This window comes from Vombatus ursinus, unplaced genomic scaffold, assembly GCF_900497805.2.
Source record: "Vombatus ursinus unplaced genomic scaffold, bare-nosed wombat genome assembly UNPS02014791.1, whole genome shotgun sequence".
Classification (NCBI taxonomy): domain Eukaryota; kingdom Metazoa; phylum Chordata; class Mammalia; order Diprotodontia; family Vombatidae; genus Vombatus; species Vombatus ursinus.
In genome coordinates this window covers 39,495,962-39,522,778 of record NW_020954569.1, presented here as the reverse complement: position 1 = coordinate 39,522,778, position 26,817 = coordinate 39,495,962, and the positions used below count along the sequence as shown (strand labels likewise).

The following is a 26,817-nucleotide window of genomic DNA, read 5'->3' as shown; positions in this document are numbered from 1 at the left end:
AGAAGAAATTGCAAAAATATATTACTACAAATGGATCCCTAGTGTTTCATTTTTTATTAGAATAGTGTGATTATGCAGTTGCCCAACAGCAATATCTAGAATAAGCTATTTTGTGGTATTATATGGTTTGACCTACATATAGGCTCTTTTCTGATGCCTTATCATAACACAAAGGAAGAAGCTCTAAAAGATTCTACCAATTTGGAAGGGCTATGAATATATCTGTCTGAAGAACAGTTTAAGCCAGGAATGAAATGGTTTTCTCCTAGAAGGTTGAACCACATGGTGATTAAAGATTACTTTGGACATGGCAGTCCAGTGGAAGGGAATACAAAACTAGCTATTAAGCACTTGTTCAGTCATTTTCAATCACGTCTAATTCTTTGTGACCCTATTTGGGGTTTTCTTTGCAAAGACACTAGAGTGGTTTACCATTTTCTTCTCTAGCTTATTTTATAGACAAGGAAACTGAGGCAAACAGGGTCACATAGCTAGTAAGTGTCTGAGGCCAGATTTGAACTCAGGAAGTTGAGTCTTCCTGACTCCAGGACCTGTACTCTATCCACTGTGTCACCTAGCTGCCCCTATTAAGTACTCCTATGTTCCAAATATTATGTTCAGGGCTAAGTTGCAAATAGAAAGGCAAGAAATTCTCTACTTTCACAAGGAGCTCACTTTCTAGTTAGGGGAGACAACATATACAGAAAGTTTCCATTATGGCAGAGATTAAAAGACCCAGTGGTCCTTAGGGTACAGCATCAAGGCAAATGACAAAATTCAATATTGCAACAATTTAAGAGTACAACAGTAGGTCATATGGCTAATGCCCAAGGGTCTGAAGAAAATCATGGCAGGGCAGAAGTTAAGGCCAAGTGCCCCTGTAGAATATGCATTCAAATTGATGATGGTGGAGTGGTAGAAAAGGTAATAAAAATTCCTAAGAATTACACAATTGTTAGACAATGATTTAGTTATTAGTGATTTTAATTGTGATCTTTATCCAGTAACCAGTGAATTGACACACTATTGAAGTAACTGAACCAAAATTACATTATACTTCTTACAAAGAAAAAAAAAGGTTACAAATAGGGATGTGCAGATGAATGTTTAACAATCAAGCTCTCCAGAAAAACAAGTATGCACACACACTCTTAAATTTAATCTGCATTATTAACAATTTCATAAATCTAGAAATCAACAAAAATCAAGCCCTAATTTTTGGCAGTGAAAAAATTAACAATTGTTTCTTCCAAGCAAGCCAGTTAATTTGGCTCCAGCACACACTGAAAACATAAAGAAATTGTGATAGTCACCAAATCCCATATATGCATGTGTACCTATGTACTTATGTACATACATACCTGGCTAAAGATGTAGATGACATGGTTATCAAATTTGCAGATGCAAGAAATTGGGAAGGAAAGCTAACACATTCAACAACTGGTCTAAGATCCAAAAAAGCTCTTGACAAGCTAAAAAATTAGACTCAGGCTTGTAAGATTAAATTTAACAGAGATAAATATAAAATCTTAAACAAATATAATTAGGGTAAAGTATGACTAGAATTAAATTTGTCTGAAAATTATCTTGGGGATTTAGGAAGTGGCAAGCTCAGTATTAGTCAACAATGTGATGAAGAAACCAAAAATAAAGACTGAAAAAATTGAAATCTTAGGCTGCATTTAAAGGCTAGTGCCCACAGTGAAAGAGGTGACAGTTCCACTATATACTGCTCTGATCACATCATGTTCATTTCTGGCACCTAGAATAGTGAAGGGCCTAAAAATTATGCTGTGTAAATATTGTTTAAAGAAACTAGGATATTTAGCTTTGAGAAGACTTAAAGGGAACATGTTAATTTTTTCATACATTTATGAAAGATGGACCAAAATTATTCTTCTTGGTCTCTCTGAATTAAATTCAGAGCCATTGGTAAAAAAAAAAAAAGGCAAATTTATGACTGATATAGTGAAAATTTTTTAATACTTAGAGCTAGCCAAAAGCAGAATGAGCAGCCTTGGTAACCAATTGAAAGGGTCATAGAAAACATTGGGAAATAATGGGTTTCCTTGTACTAGAAAGCAAAAGTAAATGACCCACTTGTCAGGTATAGTCTAGAGCGGATGCTTATTTCAGGTATAGGTTGGGTTTCTTGCTTAAGCATGGGCTTTTCCCCTTTGCTTATTCAACTTATTGCTCCAAATATGCCTTTACAAGTTTTTATATTAGTTGTACTTGGTACTTTTCACAAGCCACATTTCATTTTCTGTTAATCTTAACTTTATTTTCATAGATTTATGCTATTCCTTTATATTTATCCTTAGTTATATCACCTTCCTCCTACCTTTTTGTTTTCATTCTTTTAAACTCAGAGTTGATATTGCCTATAATTTGTGGTTGTTTATACTGAATTGAAATATTCAAAACTTCCCATTCCTCTTGACCTATAATCCTTTCTGAAGTATTTGTCTTTGGCATCAACCTAGCCCACATCTGGACTTTTTGAAATCTGCTTGAAATCATACTCAAGTGTCTCCTTCCTTTGCATGGTTAAATTGCATGATACATGGTCATTTCTCCCCAAGGTAGATGCCACTTTCTTATCACCAACTAGCTTTCCCTTGTTAGTAAATCCAGAGTAGCAGTTTCCCTTTTTTGCTTTCTCTGCCTTCTGACAGATGCAATTGTCAACAAGCTAATTCAAGAATTTATCATGTGCTCTGCCTTGACAGAGTGAGACTTGAAACAGATGGCCAGATAGCTGGAGAAGTCCCCACTCACTACTCTATCTTGCTTCTGTATGAGTCTGATAATCTATATTTGGAAAGCATCATTCTGGCCAGGCAGGCTGTGTATGCTCCAAAGGTTTCATTATTTTTGTTTATTTCTCCCTTTTTTCCCTTTACTCAAATGCTCTGAACACTCAAGTTTATGGAGATAAAGCCATAAACTATAAAGTTTATTGATTTCTCTGCAAGTGTATACCTGCCTAGCATGCAGTGTGGTTTACCTCTCAGTCTACTAAATCATTTTCTTTTTTTCTAACAAGATATGTGTTTCTCCCGTCTAATATGGGAGATGAGGCAGATAAAGATACAGTCAACATAAATATGTAGATGAAATGAAAGTTATTTCCAAAGTACATTAAGGAGATCAAGGGGTCAGGAATTATCCTGGTGGGATGGAGGATGGATAATATTATAGAAGGAAAATCTCTTGGAGGTAGTAGAACTCAAACAGCAGTTTCAAGAAAGAAATGAACGTGGTTCATTGGAAAGTAAAATGGAGGTGGTCATATGAAACATCATTCAAGTCATATGAAACATCATAGGAAGAGTTCCAGAAGCAGGAAAGTGAACACTGGATTGGAAAATGAAAATTCTGGAAAGTCAAACTTTTCTGGATGAAAATCTGTGGAATGTTTGTTTCAAGAGGGCTATAGAATCTTTTTTAGAAGCTAAGAAATATAGGTAGAGGCTACCTGTGTATACTCAATTTATATGTCATATAACAATCTCCTCCCTTTCCCAGGCATGAATAAACATAAATCAGGAAGGATGACTAAATGAGGCACATCATTCTTACATTTGCTTTCTTCTCCGCTGAGGGCATTTTTATCTCATTGTTTATGAATATTTCGGTATTCAGAGTCATTGGGTATCTCAGGAGAAAGGACAATTCCATCATATTTGTCTATCACTGCAGGTGTGAGATTTTGAATAAAGGAAGTACTAATGGGACAGGAAAGGAATACTGAAGGAAATGGATAAATAAATACAATGAAGAGCTTTTGTTTTATTAAGTTTTTTGAGGGGTAGGGAGTGAAAGGGTGACAAACCCTGAATGACAAAATCATAGCATGTCTGAAATGTGTCCTTTACTGGAGTTGGTGGATCTAGACAGAAGGGCAAAGAATTCTTGTTTAGGTAGCTAATACTGGTTTGATTGGGAGAGCATGATAAATGTATTTTTATTCAGCCTGTTGTCATAGAGTTTTTTTTTAAATCTTGTTTTCAAATTGTGGCATATGTTTAATTCACCTGAATTAATATACTTCTTTCTTTCCTTGTTTTGTTGTTGCTGCTGCTGTTTTAGCTTCTCTTTCAAGGTCGGAACCCAGGAATTAGCTGGGAATATTCAATTCCTAAATTGGAAAATGAGAGGAAGCCTGGATCAAAGCACAACTATACATGGGCCATCATCCGTTCTGAATGTTCAGCTACCTGTGGTGGAGGTAATGCAGTACAGACATCACTGTTTAAGTATATGTATTTATTGAGAACCCATTATGTGCCAGGCCCGGTACTGGGCCCTAACAATAAACTGACAAGAATAAATAAATGCTAAAAGTGTTTACCTTCTAGAGAGGAAAATTATATATACACAGAAAGCATATACAAAAATTATGAGAAGTAAATACAAAATAATCTCATGAATGGGGAAAATACCTACAAGTAAAGATATCAGAAAAGACTTTGGTTGTACCTGACCCCTTGACAAGCTAACAATTCTAAAAGTTGGAGGGGAGAAGACAGCATTCCAGCCATGGGGATCAGCCTGTTCAAAGATACAGAGGCAGATGATGAAAAATTATGTATGAGGAACAGGATGTCAGCTAGGTTAGCTGGCATATAGAATGCATGTGTAATATGTAATCATCCTGGAAAGGTAAGTATATAGTGCCAGTTTCTACCAGTTACCTTTCCTGCTTATGGAATACTCTGTTATAATTTGGGATTAGTGGATAGTTATTTAAATACTTTGTGTTCCTCAAGGAAAGTCCCCCTAAATAGAAACTTCTTAGAGAAAAGTTAATCCATCTAGCAGAGTTTAAGAAGCAAACACAAAGGGAAGGGGGGGAGAGAGATTTCTTTACTGTTTGCAATTATAGAAAATCATCTTATTAAAGTTGGGAAGAACCTATAGATTTATTTTGTCCATTTTCCAAAGATAAGGCAAAGTTCATCTCTATGAATTTCATAAGCTACGAGATATATATTATCTTCCAAGTCTAAATTAACAAAATATGAATCTTTTGGTGAATGTAGGAGCTCTGAATTATGTTACCAATTTCACCTAGGTGTTATGACTTAGAAGAAGTGGCTGAATGCCTGGGATTCTGCTTTCATAAAATTTAATAAAAAAAAACTATCACATAAATTTTGCAGTCTGTGCTTACTCTATGGAACCACTTGAATTATTATGTGCAATATTTTTGAAGGATGGAAGGAGAAAAAACAGAAGCACAGTAAATAATACTAAGAAACAAACTAATAGTCACTGACTTGCATTTTGGAAACAGTTATATCTATATATGTATAACTATATATGTATACATACATATATAGTTATACATACATATATATATTTATACATGTATGTATAACTATATATGTATACATACATATATAGTTATACATACATATATATATATTTATACATATATATAAAACTAGTGAGGAGATTATATATATATATGTATATATATATATATATCTCCTCACTATACTCCCATCCTAAGCCTCTCTCAGCCATATCTTAATTTTGGTACCTGACAACCAATTGTATATTAGAAAGTAGAGATGATTTAGGAGGTAGAGATTAGAAAGGATACCCTAGGGCAATGTTAAAGTGGCTAATTAAAACTTGTATATGTTTGGTTTCTGTGGCTAGCCCTGAGGTATATCCTAGTTCAACTCTGAAACTGATAAGCAGTTGACTCCCACTTTGCTCTTCACTCCTTAATCAACTGCCTGAGGAGAGGGGAAGGAAGAGGAGGAGAGAGAGGAAAGGAGGTAGGCAAGGCTACATCCTTTCTCAGTGTAGATAAAGCACAGCAGTTCTCTGGATTCAGTGGTCAGAATTGTTTAACAAACCTGACTAAGATAAACATGGACACCAGCCAAGACATCTATTTGTTTCATGGAACTGCCAAACACAGGAGTAACATGTACAACTATTGAGATGGCTATGGTGAACTCCAGAGAGGATACTCATTGATTACCTGGATTGTAACCTCATTGGAGATACCCATTCAACACCTTCTCTTTCTAAGTGAAAGTTCCCACTCTGACTGGATGAGCATTTATTCTGTGGCTCCTATTGGAGGAAACATTTCATCTTCAAAACCTCAAAGCACCCCTGACCCTCTTTTACCATGTTAGCAAGAATACCTTGGTGCTTCATTAACATTATCTTTGACAAAAGCCCAAAAGTTCTAACATTTATTATTAGTACTTCAACATGGACTCAACTTATGATAACTTTAATTTGTGAGTTTTCAGTTGTGAAGGAATTGTCTCTTGGCTTTCAGATTTCCTGATGTGTAGTCAATTCTCTACATTACCAGATCCTCCTTATAAATGATCCAGAGGAGCCTTATTTTGGAACTAGTTCTTCACTTCACTGCTTTCTAAACCCCACTGAACTGAAAATCCCAACTCAGACACTGAGACCTTCTGAGAACTGTTGTACCTGACCCCTAATTGCCTCTCTCTTCTACCTTTGCCTTTGCCACATTGACTTGTTGCTTGAATTTCACACGTTTTCCCTCTTTCCCAAGATGACCTAGGTCAACCTGTCTTTTAAGAAAAGTATTTTTAAAGAAAAGGATATAAATTAGAAATATTGCCTGGGCTAAGTAAGTTAGAATGTTATATGGAGAAAAGAATTTTACATAGCCAAATGGGAGAGTCCTCAACTTGTTAGTCTGTCTTAGCTCTCTCAATTTTTTCCTGACTGAAATCATGGCCAACATTATTTACTTATGGGCTGGAAGCCAATACTCCATGTGTAGTTTACTTCATTATGGCCCCCAAAGGAAAATGGCATCTTTCTTGTCCAGAGCATTCCCTATTGATTCAGAACTACGTCCATCCGAGTATTCTGTATTGAGCTCATTTGCCTGTTCCACAATCCCAGACTCTTAGTAAGCCAGGAGGCCTTCTGATTACTGCTGGGACATTTGGGTATTCCACTCACATTCCTGCTTAATCTCTTGGCTATTTTCCCACTCTCATAACCAAGAGAAAAACAAGGCAATACAAATAGGTAAAGCCAATTTTCCCATTACCTAAAAAACAGAGTAATTCAACTTAATGCATATCTTATCCCCAAATTATAAAATATAATGTTTTTCATACACAACACTAATGTGATTTAATTTCTATTCATAACATTAGTTCTCAAGTCCAGTAAGCATTTATTAAGTACCTACTGTGTATTATGCTAGGCAATGAGGTTGCAAAGACAAAAACAAAATAGTTTCCAAACTTAGGAATAGATAAAAGCATGATATTATGAGATACCAATGAGATAATTGATGTGAAAGCATTTTGCAAACCTTAAAGCATTGCATAAATGCCAGTTATTATTAGTATTATTAGCCTGCTATCACCAGGCCTTCAGCATGGTGATATCTGTGCCTTCTACTTCACTCTTGCTCAGCTCAAGCAAGGTTTATAGAGTAACACAGAGGTGTGTTGGTAAATATTTAACAATTAGTATCTCCAGAAGGAAAAAAAAATAGTATGGAAACAAAATTTTAAGTTTCATCTGAAGTATTAATACTTTCTTAAGTATAAACAATCAACAGAACAATAAATCTAACTGTGATTTGTAGTGATTGCTGATTTTTGAGATGTAAATGTTCACACTGCAAACTTAACAATAAGCTCTCAAAAGCCTTCTATCCCTAAAAAAGTGGGAAAATTAGAAAAGGTTTTGCAGAGGAGGTAGCACCAGAGCTGAACCTTATAAGAAACTAAGAATTATTAGAGGTAGGGATGGTAATGGAGTAAATTTAAAGCAAGAGGGGAAAACTTAAAACAAAGAGGCAGTTGATGAAATGCTGGATTCAGGGAAGAGCTGGTAGGCCAATTTGGCTGGATTATAGAATGCATGAAGAGAAGTAATATGAAATGTCTTGAAAGATACGTTTGTACTAGATTCTAGTTTCTTTTGAGCGAAAGAGTGACATGATCATACCTATGCCTTAGAAAGATTATTTTGGTGGCTCTTTGGAGGATAGATTATGGAGAAGAGAACCTGCAGAGCAACCAATTAGGAATTATCATTAATCAATGTGAGAACGAATGAGAAGCTGAATGAGAAGCTGAATGACGGGAGTGGTTTTGTGAATCTTAGCTATGTGAGTGAATCTTCTCCCTGTGTTACAAAAGAAAGAAATGCCAAGATTATAAGAGGAAGGCCTTCCAAGGCACAGGTAAAGATGACTCTGAAGTTATGGATTTAAGTGATAGGAAAGTTTGTGGGAGAGGCTGATTGAGAGGGAAAGATCACAAATTTAATTTTGGACAAAATGAATTTAAGATGCCAGTGGGACATCCAGGCAGAACTAGCACTCAGGAGCACTCAGGTTTGAACTAGAGATGTACTGTTTAAAGTTAAAGCTAAAAATCAGACTTATAGGAATTGGTTATATAACCCAGGGAAATGATAGAAAGAGGAGAGAAGAGGACAGGACAGGACCCAGGATAGAACCAGAGTGATACTAACACTTTACATGCAGGAGGCTTATAATAAAGCAGCAAAGGAGACTGAAAGGGAGTAGTAACATAAACAGAAAGGAACCCTCAGAGCAGTTGCAAACAAGTCAAGGTGGAAGAGATTATCCATAAAAAAATGGTTTACAGTGTTTAAAAATTATTAAAAGAAGTCAAGTAGGATAAGAACAGAGAAAAACCATCAAAAAGTTGTTGGTAACCTTGGAAACAGTAGTTTAATTCAAGTGGTAGAATATGGAGCCAGAATGCAAAAGATTAAAGCATAAATGGAATGTGAGGATGTGGAGGTAATGAATGTAGATTATATTTTCTAGGAGTGGTTTTCTAGAAAAAAAGGGAGAGATCTAGGATATTAGCTTGAGGGGATATATGAACCAAGAAAGGCTTTTATTTGTTTATTTTTTGTTTGTGTTTGTTTAAAGATGAAGGAGCCTGGGCATGTTTACTAAGCTGTGTCAAAGGAACCAGTAAGTAAAGAGAGTTTTAAAATGATGGAAGCAGGGATAGAGAATAATTGAATTATTTAGTTCTTAGAAGAGTAAGAAGGGAATAGGATTAAGGGCACAAATAAAGATTTGGAAAAGCAAAAAAGGCTTACCTTTATTTTAGCAATTGCAGTAAATGAAGAGAGAATTGATGACAATGTAGAAAGGTTTTGAAGTGTAGAGTCGAAAAGGGAGGGTTTATTGTAAATAACATAAATTTTCTCCATTAGAAAGGAGTGGAAAACCTCTCCAGCAAGAGATGGGAGAGTGGTAACTTAGGCTGGAGTGGAGAGGACAAGATTTAGAACAGCCACTATAGAGACTGTTATAGAGTAAAAAGGAAGAATAAAAAGATTGTTGTACATCAGTGAGACCACAGTTGAACAATGATAATAATAATAATAACAATAATAAACATTTATATAATGTTTTAAGGTTTTCCAAACACTTAACATGTTATATCACTTAATACTCAAAAACCCAGTGAGATAGGTGATATTATCCCTATTTTACAGAGGAGGAAACTGAGACTGAAAGTAGTTTATTGACATGCCCACAGTCATACAACTATGCAGGATTCAGATTCGAGGCTTCCTGATTCCAAGTCAAGCATTGTATCTGTTTTGCCACCCAACTGTTTCTTGAGTTGAGTTTAGTTACCATAAATTTATATTGTCCAAAACTGTCATGGCTATTCAAATTCTGCTAGGATCATTCAGCGTCTGGGGATGAAGAACAAAGGAGATGTTTGAGAGGGGTTGGGATTTGACAATGTGTGATTAGGAAAAAGACAATGGGCAAAGGAAACTAGGTAAAACAGTTGAATTGGTTTAAAAAATTGGGTCACTACTCTGAAAGGAGGACTGCAGTTATAGGCAAGGGGAAGGTGAGGATGAGTGGAGAGACTAGACGTCATAGTGAGGACAAAGAATAAAATTAGGAGGAATGAGGCAGAGAGAAAACTATAAAAACAGGATATAGTAACCAGAGAAGATATTCAGAGTTCATCATAGAGGTAGGAAAGTGTGGGTTAGTGGTAAGGGTAAGGGTATGAATATCCTTATGGGTGACTGAACTAGAATGGAAGTTTAGGTTTGATGTTGATAAACTGGGAGCCCAGGGCATCTGTGTGAATATTTAATAAGGACGAAGGCAGATTTTGCATTAGAAAAAAGATTGAGAGTCAGATACTAAAGTCATTGAAAAAAAAGGAAGGTTGATCTGGCAGTAAGTAAACCTACTTCAGAAGAAATAAATAAAGATGCCTATCTTTGACAGTTCTTCATACAGAATGTAGGTTATATAGCACAACAAATTCAAAATACATTTAGCACTGTCTATATATAAATAATTGTGGTAGATGATGAGGGATCAAGATAAGTAAAGACAAATTTTAAAAATCACACTTGCCCTCAAGGAACTTAGAATGTAATAGAAAAGAGAAGATATATACAAGAGACATACAAGCAGAATATTTGGCTTCTGTCCACCCATTATGAATGATTTCTTTATAGTATTGTATGTGTGTTCAAAAGAATGATATACATATATAGAGTTTGGGTACAAAGTGAGAATATACTCACTTTTACTTTAAAAGGTTTATGGGATATGGTTTGTGAAAGCCAAGGAAGAACATGTGAGATGGACAAGAATTATACATGATTATCATTGACAATTCACCTCAACTAAGATAAAGAAAATACTATGTTAAACCTTTGTAAAAATATTTTACTTCTTCATTTTCACCATTATCTTCTGAGTGAGTGGTGGTGGGGAGAATATCTGCATAAAATGAACTAGAATAATAAAATAGTGTATGAAAACTTCACAATGAATGGCCATTTATATAAATGAGTTGGCTTCAATTCATTTTTTATATTTTCCAGATTTTAGTAATAATCATAAAATTAAATATCATTTGGGTTATTAATAATGTGTAAAAAAAGAAATGTGCATATGCAAAGAGTCAAGTTCTAATGGATAAGAACAGAAGACACTTCAAAAAGAGTTGGTAGATTTATGGCAGTGACATGTATATACTAGACAGATGAAATGAAGAGAAGAATCCAGAAAGGAGTGAAAGTTGCAGGAAACAATGGCATAGTTTGAAAAATCACACTATATTCATGCTTGAAATATTTTAAAATCTTCATCCTGTTTGTTAGACAGTAAAAGAACAAAAACTTTAGAGTTTGGGTGCTAGCCAGAACTGTAACTCAGGCATTAAAAACTATCTGGGGGGAATAAAAATTATTGTTGTCTCATGAGTAGTAGAACAAGCAAATGTAGGCATCTAAATTGAAGTATGTTAGGAATTTTGTAATGAAGGTAAGCTAGAAAACAGGTGGGAAAATGGACTAAATTCCAATATAAGAACACGGAAAAGTTAGTAGTACTAATGCAAAGTGTCATTTTTTAGTACTTTCAGGAAGAAATCTAGGACAAAACTATGTAGCTTTGACCATCTTTAAATATAGAAAAATGAAATTGAGTATATTTCTGTCCCCCTGTCTGTCATCCCCTCAAACTCTTCCCTTACCTTCTCCTCTTATCTTCTTATTTTTTCTCTTAAAACCATAAATTTAGAACTAACAGAAACCTTAGCAATGATCAAGATATCCCTGGCCCAACTCATTTCACAGATGAAGAAACTAAATGTCTTGGGCAAGGTCACACAGGTTGAAGTGACTGATTCTAAACTTGAACTCAAGACCTGAAACTTCAGATCCCAGTGCACTTTCCATGGTACAATTTTTTAGTCTTGTTTCTGAAGAATTATACACAACAACTCAATGAAATAAATATTACAAAAAGTTAGGGGGGAGGTCAATTTTGGTCCTAATAGGTCATTATTTGGTCAATTCTATAAAGAAAATATAATGAGAAAAACACACATTTGCATAGTCTTTTACGCTTTTGAAGCATTACAAGATGAAACAAATGGAAAAAGTATGCATAAAGCATTATTGCTATCCACTAGTTTATATTTTTTATGAGACAATTGGGGTTAAGTGACTTGCCCAGGGTCACACAGTTAGGAAGTGTTGTGTCTGAGGCCAGATTTGAATTCAGGTGTTCCTCACTCCAAGGCTGGAGCTCTATCCACTGCGCCACCTAGCTGGCTCCCACTAGTTTATATTTTGATGACTCCATGACTACAGAAAGGTAGATAAAACCCTTTACCAATGTAGATCACAAACCCTGCATTCTGTGTGATACTTGTCTTTATCTTTAGATATTTCTCTTACAACATTGGAAGTTTTCCTAGTGTTCTACAATATCATGGAAAAACTATTGTATCATTTGGACTATCCATTTGCTTTCTTTTATCCATGATAAGGGATCAGATTAACTCCTCTTTTTATCACATATGTCATTAGTTATGTCTGTGTCATATCTTGTGTTTTAATCAAAGTTAGTAAGATGCTGCCATAATACATCATGTATTTTTTCTATTATCTTTGAGGTGACATGCTTTCAATTCTTCTAAGATTGTTGTATTGTATTATGATTTACAACTGTATAACATGATTGGGAAAATTGTGTTAAAGAAATGGGTATATGGGTTTGTTATTTTTGTTGTTTGTGACTGAGTAGTTTGAGGTAATTTTAGTATGAATTTCATAAAAATCTCAAAAAAAACACTTCAGTAGATAAATATCTTTAAAAGTTTATGGCTTCCATGCAAAAGTGTACACAATGAATGGTGGCAAAAACTATGCTGAAAAAAAGGTGATTTGAGATGAAGTTGTGAAAGAGGTCAGAGTTTATAGACTACTAAGAAGCCATGTGTCTGTATGTCATGAGAACGCCTCAAGAAGACAGTCACAAAGCCAGGGACTTGGTAAACACTTATGGAAAACTGTTAACACATAAAATGAATAATGGGATAGAAGCAGTCATTTCAGAATCAGCTTGCTGATCATGAAAGAATTAGAGCAAAAGTCAAAATAAATATCAAATTAGAATGCAGGCTAATGATGAGAAGGTACAGTGTGGGATGACTGAAACTCCAACCCAACCTGTGCAAATTAGATATAATCACTTCCTCCCTCCCCCCCCCCCCCTCCTCCCAAAAAAAAAAAAAAAAAAAAAAAAACTAAGAGAGGAAAGTAAAGATATTATCACTTAATCAATGCAACTTAGTCAAAGCAACCATTATTTAGAAAAAAATTAGTGGAATCCAAACAGCCTTGAAAAAGAGGAAGCCAAAAGTGCCTAGATACAGTAATCTCTTCAGTCTTTCAAAGTTTCTTTTATTAAAAAGTTTTTATTCAAATCATTGCCTGTAATATGTTAAATATTTGGAGGTCATGAAAAAAAACTATTAATTTTATATTGCTACTAACTTATCACTCTCAGCATACTGAATACTATCATGTCCAACGATAATTATTGCATTCATATAGTTCCTAATGAACCCAGGAAGTACTTTTTTTCTTGTTGTTGTTGTTTGGTTTGGTTTGGTTTGGTTTGGTTTGGTTTAGTGATAGTATTAGAAAGGTGCTAACCTACACTTAGTTTGTTATTCTGTAATTTTTCTCAGGAACAACATCAAATCAGATGTGTTAATTGTTCCTATTTTAATGCTACATTAAGGCTTTAACATTTACTAGCTAGATAAACTGCATAATGTTACATTGTGTGAGAGGTTCAGATTATCACCTCTTCTCAATCAATTAGCAAACATTTGTTAAGCACCTACTGTGCCTCAAGCACCTAGATGCTGGGGAATACAAAGACAAAACTAAAAGAAAAAAACAACAACCCAGTAACATGGAGTCAAAGGGACAGGGAAGAATGGACAAAAGATAGATGACTGAGCAGAGGGGCTAATTTTAAACTGAACTTACTCTTTTCCTTTGATAATGTATAGCTATGATGCAATGAATCTCAATACCCTAAATTTTAAACAGGGAGATTTCAAAGCCCTAAATTTAATAGTGAGTGAAATAGGAGGTGATATCACATAAGAATAAAAGGTTCTTTCTTGTGACCTAAATGTGAAGGCTGGTTTTTCTAGCTCCAATTGGAGTTGTTACTTGATCAACATTTGAAATACTTGTGTTAAAGTTGTCACGGTTTTAAATTACATCAATCACTTCCAACATATTATTTATGGTAACTTTCTTTGTTTGAAATTTTTATTTCTCCTGGACTTAATCATCTCATTATAAGTGGTTATCATAATTATAAGGATTATCAGGACTTGTGTTTAGGATCTTAAACTATGGGATTTTGATGATTTATTGGCCATTGGTGAGAGAAACAGAGTGTAACTCATCTCTGGAGTTACTATTAAGTTTACAAAAGACTTCAATTAGTACTAGTCCCAACTAAATTTTGTCAAATTTCAAAAATTAGTTAAGCTAAATTATTTCATTCTTAGTGACTCAAAAATAATGTGTGATATTACCAGAATGTATGCACTAGAGACATGTGAGTATAAAAATCAATTAATAGAGTCATAGTAGAGCCTTCACTCAATAAAGTATTGTATATACTCATTCCCTTCCCCACTCCCTGCCTTCTAAAATGAGAAAAAAACAAATTGTAATTATTGCAAAAGAAATCTAAATATAGCATGTATTTAGACTGTTCAACCCCCAATATAAAATTATAAATTATTTATATTAATACTTTTCTATTTATATTAATACTTTTTCTGAATTGAAAGGGAAAGTGTTGACATAATTTTATTTAAATATTATAATCTGATTTTTAGCTTTTTCTTTTATCATTCATTAGATTTTTGATATGAGATCTAGTTAGTACACAGTTTATTTAGTCTATGTTCAAAATTTTTACACACTTTCCCTAGACATCTTTAATCAAACAATTAGTTTGCCTTTATCATGCACAGGAAACAATTTTACACAGTCTCAGTGGAGAAGAGGGATTAGTTTAGTGGACTCAATTATAAGTCAGCAATATGCTTTGCATATTTTTAGCCTGTGCTTCCCCTTTCACCTCTGATCTGCAAGTAGCAGACCTCATAGCATCATTGGATTGTTCATTCTCTCCTTCCATGAAAAAATGATTATTCTCTTTTGTTGTCTTGAGCATATCTCCCTGGACTACTTAGCGAGAAATGCTGAAATAGGTAAGCAGTTTCTTCCCCTTTTGTATCTTCCACTTTTTACCACTTTTGTTCTTGTCCTATCCCTCTAATTCTTCCCTCATATATCTAAATGGTTTTAGTACCATAGATGGACCTCATGTACTTATCACTGAGTCCATTTTAAATTAGTAAGTCTTATAAGTTAAATTCATTCATTTAAATCTGTTGTTGTTCAATACAATTAAAATACACATCTAAACTGACACAATCATTCTGAAAAGCCATGAGGAATTATACTAAGAAAGTGATTAAATGTTCATATCCTTTGACGCAGAGATTCCATTGCTAGGCAAAGGAGACCAAAGACAGAAAAAAATATTTCTAGCAACACCTTTGATAATACCAAAGAACTAGGAACAAAGTAAATATCCATTAACCTAGGAATGACTAAACAAATTATAATTCATGAACGTCATATAATATTACCGTATTTTCAGAAACTGTGAATATGGAGTTGCAGAAAAGCATGGGAAGGCTCATATTAACCAATACAAAGTGAAGTAAGCAGAGCCAGGAAAACCATTTACTTAATGAATACAATAAGGTAAACTGAAAGAATAACAAGTGAAACAACACTGTATTATTAAGATCAAATATAGTCCCAAAATAGGGAGGAACAAGTGTATCACTCCCAGAAAGAAGGAGGACTATTGAAAGTGTAGAAAAATGCATATTGTCAAATTAGGTTGATGTGATAGTTAGTTTTGTTGAACTGCTTCCCCCAACCTACCCCTACTCCTACCTCCTACCCCACTTTTATACCTTTCTCTATTTTCTTTTTTGATATATCTTGAAATGAAAGTGATGTAAAAACAAAAGATATAAATAGTTTGGTTTTTAAAATAAAGAATTGATCCATCCGATATCAGAAATGATGAGTCTATCTTGGCTTTTTCCAGATATTCTAAACCTGAAAAATGAGCTAATGCTCATTCATCCCAGTTTGTGTTCAGCCTCCCAGTAGGCCATTTGTTTTCTCATGAAATCCAACATGTAAGGCAGATCTATCGCCTCTCATCTTTGCTTCATGCAAGTCAAATACATTCCTGTCTGCCAGATTATTATTATACATAGGCATGTATGTCAGAAGGGAGGAGTGAGGTTCTTATTATAAAGTGAAAAAATTCTTAACATGGAAAAATAACTTCTTTACTTTTGCCAGATTCTTTTTTTTCCTCTTAGGGCAATTATCATTTCTTAAATTATGTGTGTATGTATATATACATACACATACACATATATGTATATATGCATATATAAATATTACATTTAGAAAAAGATTTGCTTAAAAGGTTCAGTTTGTTCATTGTGTCTTAAATAACTAATCTGTTATCTTGCTGTGCTTCTATTCCAAGTGAAAATACTTCTTAAAATCTGGAGTTTCAGTCTTGTTTTAAAATTCCTCAATAGGTTGCACTATGCCCTGGTATGACGATTATCCTTTAAATTAAAATGCTCTTGTAATCCCCATTTAAATAATGTCACACAAATCTTAAAGCTGACCAGAGCACCAGATGCCTTTATTAAGCTACAATTTGTCTAATTTTCAAATTGAAATATTTTTGTTTGTACAACATTATCTCAGGATTTTGAACTTGGCTATAGTGGTTAGCCAAAACTTTTCCCTAAGGTTTGTGGAAGGGAAGGGCAGGAACGTCTTTAGTATGTTTGCCCTTCTTAATCAGCCCTTTCCCTTAATTTGAAAGATATATCTCTAGAGTTATCTCATTTAAACTAAGGGAGATCATTATAGATTGAATATTGTTAAATGGCTTCTGCATTCAAACACGCAATTATTTTTAACCACTTCATATCCTAGAGTGGACAGTGTGCTAGAGCTATAAGTGTTAGTATTAAAAATAACTCAGTTCTAATTTTGCCTTCAAAGAATTTAAACTTACTTAGCCTTATTTAGCTTCTTTTCTAAAAATGATAATACTTTACCATAGTACCCACCTTACAGGGCTGTTGTGGAAATCAAATGAGACAATTTAGATAAAGCACTTGAAAACCTTAAAGTTCTATAGAAATTATTATTAATAAGAGCCTACATAATAATAAACATATATATAGCACTTTGTTTCACACAAAAAACTTTACACACATCTCATTTTATCACATTAAGATACATTTTTCTCCTTTGCTACTGTATTATTTCTCATTATATAATTTCATTTCTCATAAAATAATAGAATCAAAGAAGTATGATGGAGCTTTAAAGTCATTGCATCAGCCACTTACCCAATGCAGGTATCAATTCTATAATAACACCACAGAAAGGTCTTGCGGTATTTACTGCAATATTTCCAATGACAAAGAGCTTAGGACTTCTGAAGAAACCCCATTTCATTGTTGAACAGCTCTTATTGTTAGAAAAGGCTTCCTTATATTGAACAGAAATCTGTTTACCTGTAAATTCTCACTCATTGGCCCTAGTATTGTCTCTCAGAGCTATACAGAATAACCACCCCCACCCCCACCCCCGTTTTCATATATAAGAGCTCATTTGTATACGTCCTGAACTCCTAGCCTAACAGTTCCATTGTCTTTCATTGTTCCTTGCAGGAGATGGTATTTAGTCCATTTAGCATTCTCACAGCCACAATCTAAATTCCTAATGAGCTTCTTACAATATTGCAAGAGGAATTGAATGTTCCATATGTGGAGTGACCAGCATAGGGAACAGTGGAATTATTTCTTCCTGTTGTCCAAATACTACATCTATTGATACAACCTGAGATTATATGACATTTTTAGCAGCCATATCCACCACTGATCATAAGTCTGATCAACTAAAACCCTCCAGATCTTTTTCACATGAACTGCTGAAGCAGATTTTCCTCAATTTATTGATTGCTTTTTACCCAACTGCAGGATATTTAGTCCATTATTCCAACATGGTAACATAATTTGAATCTTAATATTGACTTTTTTTAGTTACTCCTTCATTATGTTGCCATCTTTAAATTCAAAAAGCATGACTTCTGGGTCTTCATCCAGACCAATTGATCAAGGTCTCAAAAAGAGTAGGATCTATCAACAGAACCCTGTGGCATTCTTATAGAAACTTCCTTCAGGTTGATGCCCAGCCATTTATTCAACATTCCTCAATCCATAAAATATTATTTCTTCAGTTTACTTAACAATTTTTCTTATGTATTCTTTTGTATAGAGACCAGTAAACTCCTTAGCTTTAAGTGTCACCAGTGCAACTAAGTAATGCCAGTGGCTGTGAGTTAAAGTACTAAGACCTATTTGGGATGACATTGCAATATTTAAGACAAGTATTATAAATTTAATCTCCATTTTAGTTCTCTTGTATTGTACTTTTATTGAATATTCATGATTCATTGATATTTCAGTATTACTATGTCATCTCACATGGTATTATAAAGTTATCTGCAACAGAGAAGGAAAGGTGAGGGAAGCAGAAAGGGGAAAGGTGGAAGAAGAAAGAACTGTATATGGAAGGGAGGGGTAGAGAATCCCCACTTGCCTAAAGTAAAACAGAAGTCCCACTCCTGTTCTTATCTGCAGCTCCCCTGAGCCTCTTGGAAAGTAAAGACAACAGGAGGGGTCCCATAGTTTCCAATGGGATAGTATATATGCCAAACTCATGCAGAACTCCCTTCCTGAGGGACAGTAGACTGGCTCAAGAGCCCACATTCTAGAAAAAGGGCAGCACAGGTTCTATGTTGCCATGGTCATGCTTGGTTAGCAGGCAATGATTGGCTCAATAACAGTGAATCATTCTCCACTTCCCACTGCTAGGGTTGAAAATATCTTTGCATCCTTAATGTTTTAATAACTGGGTAAGACCAGAAAGAAAATAAAAAGGATGGTTCATTCTCTCCTTGTTATTCATAGTCAGTTAAAGCCATGAAATCATCTGTTCCTCAAGAAAACCAACAACTGAGTCAAGTTACCTGAAGACTGGGTTTTCTTCTTTTGTGCATTCACGCAACAACCAGCATGCCACTGCTTCTGCACAAATAGCAAATCATCATTACCTTTATGACTATGGCATACTTAAATCTGTAGTTCTAAATAAAGGCTTTATCCATGGAAGCTGCCATTCAAATATAACCTTGCAAAGTCTTGCAATGGAACATGACTTTAAGTAATGCACCTTATTTCAACTTTCTCTATTTGTGCTTTTTATTCCATGTTAAGTATTTTCCGGTATTTTCTGGTATCTGTGTCTCTACACATAGAATGGAATAGAAATTATACACATTATCTCATGAGACTCCATATGTTATATATGCACTAGTTTCCATTTCCAAGGAAAGATTTACTTACATGACTATTTTGGTACTCTTTAAAGGAATGATAAATGTTTGTGGCAGTAGCTACGGTCAAGTCTACAGACAGAATCGTCAAATAGTAACTGCTTCAAGTTTGAGAGTAATATTTTTCTTACTTCCCACCCAAATGTTCTAAACCTTTCACACCCAACACTTAATATCAGATGACTTGGCCTTCTCTTTTGTAGAGATTAAGACCATATGACAGAATGTCCTTCAATTCCTCCTCTCCATTCTTCAAAATTTCTTAGCTTATTTAGATGTCATTTCCTTCAGTAACAGAAGTAAACCTGTTCCTCACTAAAGTTAACCTCTCACCTTCCATCTTTGATTCCATTTCCTCCAGGGGACCTCATTCTAGCAATCATTCTCTATTTCAAATGCATCTTTAACTTCTCCATCTCTAGTGGTTCTTTCATATCTGCTAACAAATATGCCCACATTCTTCCAATGTAAAAATAAAGGACCTTCCCCTAGTCTTTCTACCTCACGCAGCGATTGGCCCATCTCTCTTCCACTCAGCTTCCAAAAGTTTTGAAAAAAAGTTGTCTCTTCCCAATGTCTTCACTTTCTCATGACTCACTCTCTCCTCAGTCCTTTGCAGTTCAGCTTTCCTACCACTCTACTGAGAGTGCTCTATCCAATTGCCAGTGATCTCCTAATCACCAAATCCAATGACTCTATTTTGGGCCTAATCATCCTAGACCTCTCAGCTGTATTTCTATACTGTTGATGTAGTCTTCCTTCTGAATATTTTCTTCTCCCTTGGCTTCAGAGACACCATGATCCTAGTTCTCTTGTGAATTCCCGAAACATTCTTCTTCCATCTCCTTTTCTGGTTCTTTATCTCTTTTATTTTCAATTGTTTCTTTCTCAAGGTTTTATCCTTGTTGTTGTTGTTGCTGTGGCTGCTGCTACTGTTGTTGCTGTTGTTGTTCTTCTTCCTCCTCCTCCTCTTCCTCTTTTTCTTCCCTTCTCTCTATCTCTCTCTCTCTCTCTCTCTCTCTCTCTCTCTCCCTCTCTCCCCCCTTTTCCTCAGCAATTTCTTGATCCTATGGCTTCAAATTTCAACTCTCTAAAGATGATTCCCAAATCTATGCCTCTACATAGGACCATAGGTATTAGAGCTATAAATTAATATCCAGTGACTTGACCAAAGTGTCACAAATTTAGTAAAGGCCTTCATTGTATTACTTGCATAGACTATTGAAATAATATCCTACAACTCTTCCTACTTTTATTTTGTCCCTTCTCCAACTCATCTTGAATGAAAGCTACTTCCAGGATATTCTTTTAATGTATAGACCTTATTGTGTCACTTTTCTGATAAAACATTTTCAATGGATTCCTATGGCCTTCTGAGAAAAGTTCAAATCTATTTCCTTGTCATTGAAAACCCACCATAATCTATTTCTATCCTACTTTCTAGTTAGTCATCACTTACTATTCCTTTCCATGTATTTTACACACACGTCAAATCAAACCACTTTCAGTCCCTATGCTTTCCTGTCACTGGATTTTCTTGATAATAAACATTTTGCAAATTTCATATGCTAGAAAAGTCCTCAATTCCTCCTCTGAATCCTCAACCTTTAGCCTACCTCAAATGACAAATCTTTGCTTTCCATGACTTTTCTTCTTCCTCCCATTTACCTCCTCCCCAACCTTATCTTTAATATATTTTTGACGAACTAGGATCACAAAATCAAAAATCTAGAGTCTGAGCCTGAAGGACCTCAGAAGATATCTGATCTACACACACACACACACACCATTTTACAAATAAGCAAACAGGCTCAGAGAGTTACAGTGATTTCTCTAAAGTCACATCAGTATTAAACATCTGGTGTCCCATATTTATCAAATTCTATTTTGTATGTTACCTCTATCGTTGTCTTAACTCCCTTTTAAGCTATAAGCACTATGAGTGAGAGACAGTGTCTTATCTAAATTTATGCCCACAGTACTTTGCACTGTGTTCTACATACAATGGTTATGCAGTTAAAGTTGAATTGGACTGAGTGTCCTTTAAGGTTAATTTCATTCTTCTAATTTGTTGTGTCAAAATCTTTTATTTGACACTGATCCCAAATGCACTTTAGGAGAGTATTTGTTTCCCTAAAACAGAGAGCTGGTTTCCAAAGGCATTGCTCATTAAATACACTAACCTTTATGGGAACAGTTCATCTTTGCATTTCTCCTCAGTTTATGTTCTCTATTTGCATTGTTACTTTGTGTTTCAAGTTTCCTTTAGGTTCTTTCTCTCTCCTATCTACTAATATGAATCTTTCTGAGACCATCTGCCAGTTTTCTGCAGCATGATTCCTATACCTCTGAGAACACTTTATTATTTTGCCTTCAGAACAAAAACTAAATGATGAGTGGGATAGAAACAGTACTTTCAAAACTTGCCAGGACCCAGGTAAATTGTCCTTAATTCATCCAAATGTGTTTAGTTCAATAACAAAGGAGAATGCATTGTGTCAAATAAAATTGATTGTAACAGGCAATGCTCCCTGAATCTGACCTTAAAATAGACCTTGGCCAGAAAATGCCTTTGGACAGACTGCTATCTAAATTTGCATTTGTATGAATTTATTCTCATTCAGTAACCTTATTGATGAACTTGACGACTGGCCAGAGGAAGAAATAACTAAATCCTTTTTCAAATCCACTATTAGATATATTCTCAGCTTGGCTGGAGAAATTGTGAACAATTCTGCCTCCCAGAACCTGATGTGACCCCATAGCTCATCCAACATCTTCTGAAGAATGCTTCACAGCCCTCCATATTTTTGCAAATGATATAACATGACTGCTGAGGCCTCTGGGCTCAGTAAGGATGGGGGTTTATTGATCTCTATAATGAACCTTGACTGGTTTGGAGATCCACAGTCAAGAGTTGGCAGAGCTCTCTATAAGGTTAATAGGGTTAATCCCAGAACAGAATGGATTTCTGGGAAATAGCTTGAGGTCTTTTGTAGCCTAGAAAAAAAGCCTTCAGTACTAGAAGGTTTGAAAAATATCCTTCCCAGTTACCCAATTGTGAGGAAAGTCTAAGCACTCTCTAAATGAAATAATACAACTCTAAGTGGCTCAAATATTATGAAGTGCTAAAGATACTGGGGTTGTTATTAGTGGTTCTGAAGATGGTAGGGGTAGAACCACGTCAATTAATGATGCTTATTATAAAAGATGGCTCACTAGATAGGGAGGAGAAAGTCCTGGATTTCTTTTCGGCTTTGACCTTCTCTTTGTTAATCATCCACAATTCCCCATCTCCTATCCTTGTGCTTTTGCACATACCCTTCTAAACTTCACCTCATAGAACCCCTCTCTTCCTTGGACACAGCTCAAGCAACACCTTCTATATAGCACCCTTAAGGATCCCCTCCACTGTTAGTAAAGACAGTAGCCCTTCCTCTCAAGCAATCTGATATTTAACTACTTTGTATTGATTTATTCTCCTTATAGTTATTTTGTGTATATTCACATATGTTCATTTTGTCTCCCTCATTAGAATGTAAGCTCCTTGTGAGTAGGGATTGTGTCATTTACTATTTTTTGTATCCCCAATACACAGTTGGTGTCTAATAACTACTCATTAATTGATTAATTTTTAACAAGCTACAACCATGAGCAGAGGGCAAGTTGCTTAACCCTCGGAGCCTCAGTATGCTCATCTCTAAAATGAGGATCAATCAACACTTATTAAACACCTACTATTTGCTTGGCACTGTGCTGTCTTGAGGACACATAGACAAAAATTTAAATAGTCCTTGCCCTCAGGGAACTTAGAAACTATAAAAATGCTTTTACTACCTACCTCAGAGGGTTGTTATAAAGGAGAAACCTTGTTAAAATAATACAAATATGTAATGGTGAGTGGAGCTGTGATTTCATTGAAAGAGGGAATTCCTTCTACCAATACAGATCTACTACTTATATTGTTAGAAAGCTGTCTACGGCAGTGAGATAAGTCACTTGCCTAGAGTCACACAGCTAAAATGTTTCAGAAGCAGGAATTGAACCAGGTCTTTTTGGTTTCAAAGCTGGTTCTCTTATCCATTTCACCAAGGTGATTCTCATAAATATGCTTTATTATAAGACTTGAAGCATGAAGATATAACAGAAATGACACTGACTTTGGTGTTACAGGACCTGAATACAAGTTCATGTCTATGATTTATCATATGCATGACCTTAGGCAAGTCACCTGTTTAATTTCTTTATCTCTAAAATGAATAAATTAGAATAGATGAATAGATATGGTGTCTTTTCCATGCTCTAAGTCCTCTAAATGGCATTATTGTAGCTTTGGGGGCTTGTTTTAAATTTGCTCAGGGATAAGATACATCTCTTTATAGCTTTCATTCAATTTTGTTTATACTTATATCATGTCTATGTGATGGTGACTTAACTTATTTACTGTCCCTTTATTTGTCTTAAATATAATAAGCGTGTAGTATAGGTACAGGTAAGATCACAAATGAGTAGCCCCCTTGAATTAAATCATTATGATTTAGAGACTAGCTTCTTTGCACACTGTTTTGATATCACTTAGAAGGCACAGAATGGAGAGTGACATAAATAGATGTTTTCCAGTAATATGAAGAGTGATTGTCTACAGAAGAGTGGCTTTTCTACCTCCCATCTCTGCTGAGAAGCAAAGTCTTTAAATTACAACAGGTGTGATTTAGGATTAATAGAAATAAGTTACCAACAGTAAGAGTTAAGTCACTAGGATGCATTGACAAGAGAGATTATAAACTCTTCTGTGACACTCTTCAATAGAATAAATATCAACTCTCTGGATGAGAATGGACTAGATTAGAGTCTTAGGGATGGGAAGCAGCTGAAGGTTTTATGTTCCAGTGCCCTGACAACAGTGAGGGGTGATACACTGACTGCTTAACCCAAATATTTAGAATGGTTTTTTGTTATAGTGCTAACTCTGTGTGTGTATGTGTTTCACAAAGAACACATTAGCAGACTATGTTGACAGGTATGGGGCAGCTAGGTGGCTCAGTGAAAACAGGTGCCGGGCCTGGAGTCAGGAAGACCCATCTTAGGTCTACTGAACTTTTGTGTTCTTCTGTTTGAATTTTCTAGCCTTTCTCTCTTCACCACCTTCAGCTGTTACTTCTTACTGCCATCAATATGTTAGTATGTAGTACACTTCCCTTTTCTAACTTGTTAGCTTATTGCCAAGGCCATCCATACTCATTTCTCTTCCTGGTCCATTCCCATATCTGCAGACTTTTCCATCTCCACACTAGTAGATTTGCCCTCACAAGTATCTTTCTCCCACTCCTTTTCCCTTCTTTTTATAGCTTTTAATGTGTTTGCTTCCTCTAGTGGAATGTGAGCTCTTTATGGGTAGGAACCATATTCTTTTGCTTATATTTCTATCCTTAGCATTCAGCACAATGCCTGGCATGTAAGTGCTAAATGATTTATCTATCTGTCTGTCTGTCTGTCTGTTTATATCTATAGACATAGATATAGATAGATATATACATATATATTATAAATGACCTTGGAAACCTGATAACTGAGATTGTTGAGATGAAACATAAAATAGGCACCAAGTAGGTACCTAGGGAACTCTTCAAGGCTTAGAGTTTATGCTGTTTTTTGTTTGTTTGGCTCTGTCCAGATAGGTTATCTTGTTCTTGGGGAGGAATGCAGATCATTAACTGTTCTGCAAGTATCTGTGGTCCTGAGAGTTTAAATGTCTTTCCTAGGATCACTCTGCTGATCCAGGATGTGTCCCAAGCCAGGTCTTGCTTACATACCATGCTACCTTTCAGAGTATTTATATAGGTACTTAATAAAAATTTGTTGAATTAATTGAGCCTTTAACATTGTGATTCTTAACCTACAATCCATAAAATTGTTTTTTTTTAATATTTTGATAAGTGTATTTCAGTTGTTTCCTTTTAATACTATATATGTAGCAATTGAAATCCTACATAGGGAAACTATAATCAAGAAAGGTTGCCAAATGACATACCAAATGGTCAAAGACAGCTAGTGGAAGATCTAGGACAGAACTCAAGTTTTCTGGTTTCTAGATTAAGGTTCTTCCAGTGTTGTCTTCAGTCTGATCTACTTTTAAGATAATAACATTTGTTATAATACTTATAAATACATTTATCATAACAACAATAACTGCATTTTAAGATTTGCAAAGCACTTCATAAATATTATCTCACTTGATCCCCACAACGACTCAGGGAGGTAGGTGATATTATCCCCATTTTACAGATAAAACTAAGATAAATAAAGGATAAATGACTTGTCCAGGATTATATAGCTAGTAAGTCTCTGAAGCAGAATTCAAATTTAGGTCTTCTTGACTCAAAGTCCAGAGTCTAAAGCAGTGGCCCTATGTCAATAATTCATTATGAAATTTTGAAAAAAGAGTTGGGCGAATGGGTTTAAGGGAGACAGGGGAGAGGTTGTTTCCTGACATTTAATATATGCCTCTTTTACGACCAGCTTAAACTATGGATATGTTTTGTGTATTGGATCGTTGAGCATTGATCAAAATGTGCATTACTCTACATATAGCACATTTTGTATTCTTATATATCTTGTCTGTAAAATGAAGGGACCTGACCAGTTATATCCCTTAGGTTCCACATTCTGTGTGTCCATATTCATGTTGTACTCCAAAGAAGTTTGTACCTGCTTCAGAAGAGGCAGAGTAAAAAATAAGACATCCCCAAAACCATGGGTGTGCTTTATCCTCCTCTCTACTTCTCCTCCAGAACTTCAAGTATCTGAAGTGAGCTGACACTGGTAAATCATTATTCACTTCAGGAAGAGATTCCAATATTTGACTCTAATAGATGATGTCAAAAAGTCTACATGCCCATTTCAAAGTAGGATGAGGCGTTTCAAGTAAAGCCTCTGAGAAAATCCCAACTCTTTCCCTAGATGAATGCCTTCCCTTTCTCATCCCTCCCCCACCATGCAAACCCCATAAAACCCCATTTGTTTTACTGCATACATAGGAATTAGACAACAGTGGTTAGAGCAAAGAACTGGGAGTTTGAACTTTCAGGTTCTCATCAACAATGTAATAAAACTTGATAAATGGTAAATGTTTACAATATTTCAATGAAAAATTATGTGCAAATTATTTCATTTTATTTTTAAATTATGAAATAATTTAATATAAGTTGTATTTGCTTTATTAGCTTTCACTAAAATGAATTTATTGCCCTAGGCATTCTTGTTCCATGTGAAAAATATTAATTGAACTAAACTTACAAATTCAAATTCCTATTAAATTAAAACCTAGAAACTCCCTAGTGGGATTTGTCAAACCCAAAGACAGAACTTGTATGATGCCTGGAAGGTCAGCTAAC

General features: G+C 35.1%; 1 protein-coding gene across 1 annotated transcript in view; it reads left to right on the top strand.

Annotated features, from left to right (window-relative positions):
• The window catches only part of ADAMTS16 (ADAM metallopeptidase with thrombospondin type 1 motif 16), a 239,429-nt gene that overhangs the window by 127,466 nt on the left and 85,146 nt on the right, over positions 1-26,817 (top strand). The window contains exon 17 of the mRNA XM_027869000.1: positions 4,096-4,234. Coding sequence (XP_027724801.1) covers positions 4,096-4,234 — 139 coding nt within the window. The remainder of the gene's footprint in view (positions 1-4,095; positions 4,235-26,817) is intronic.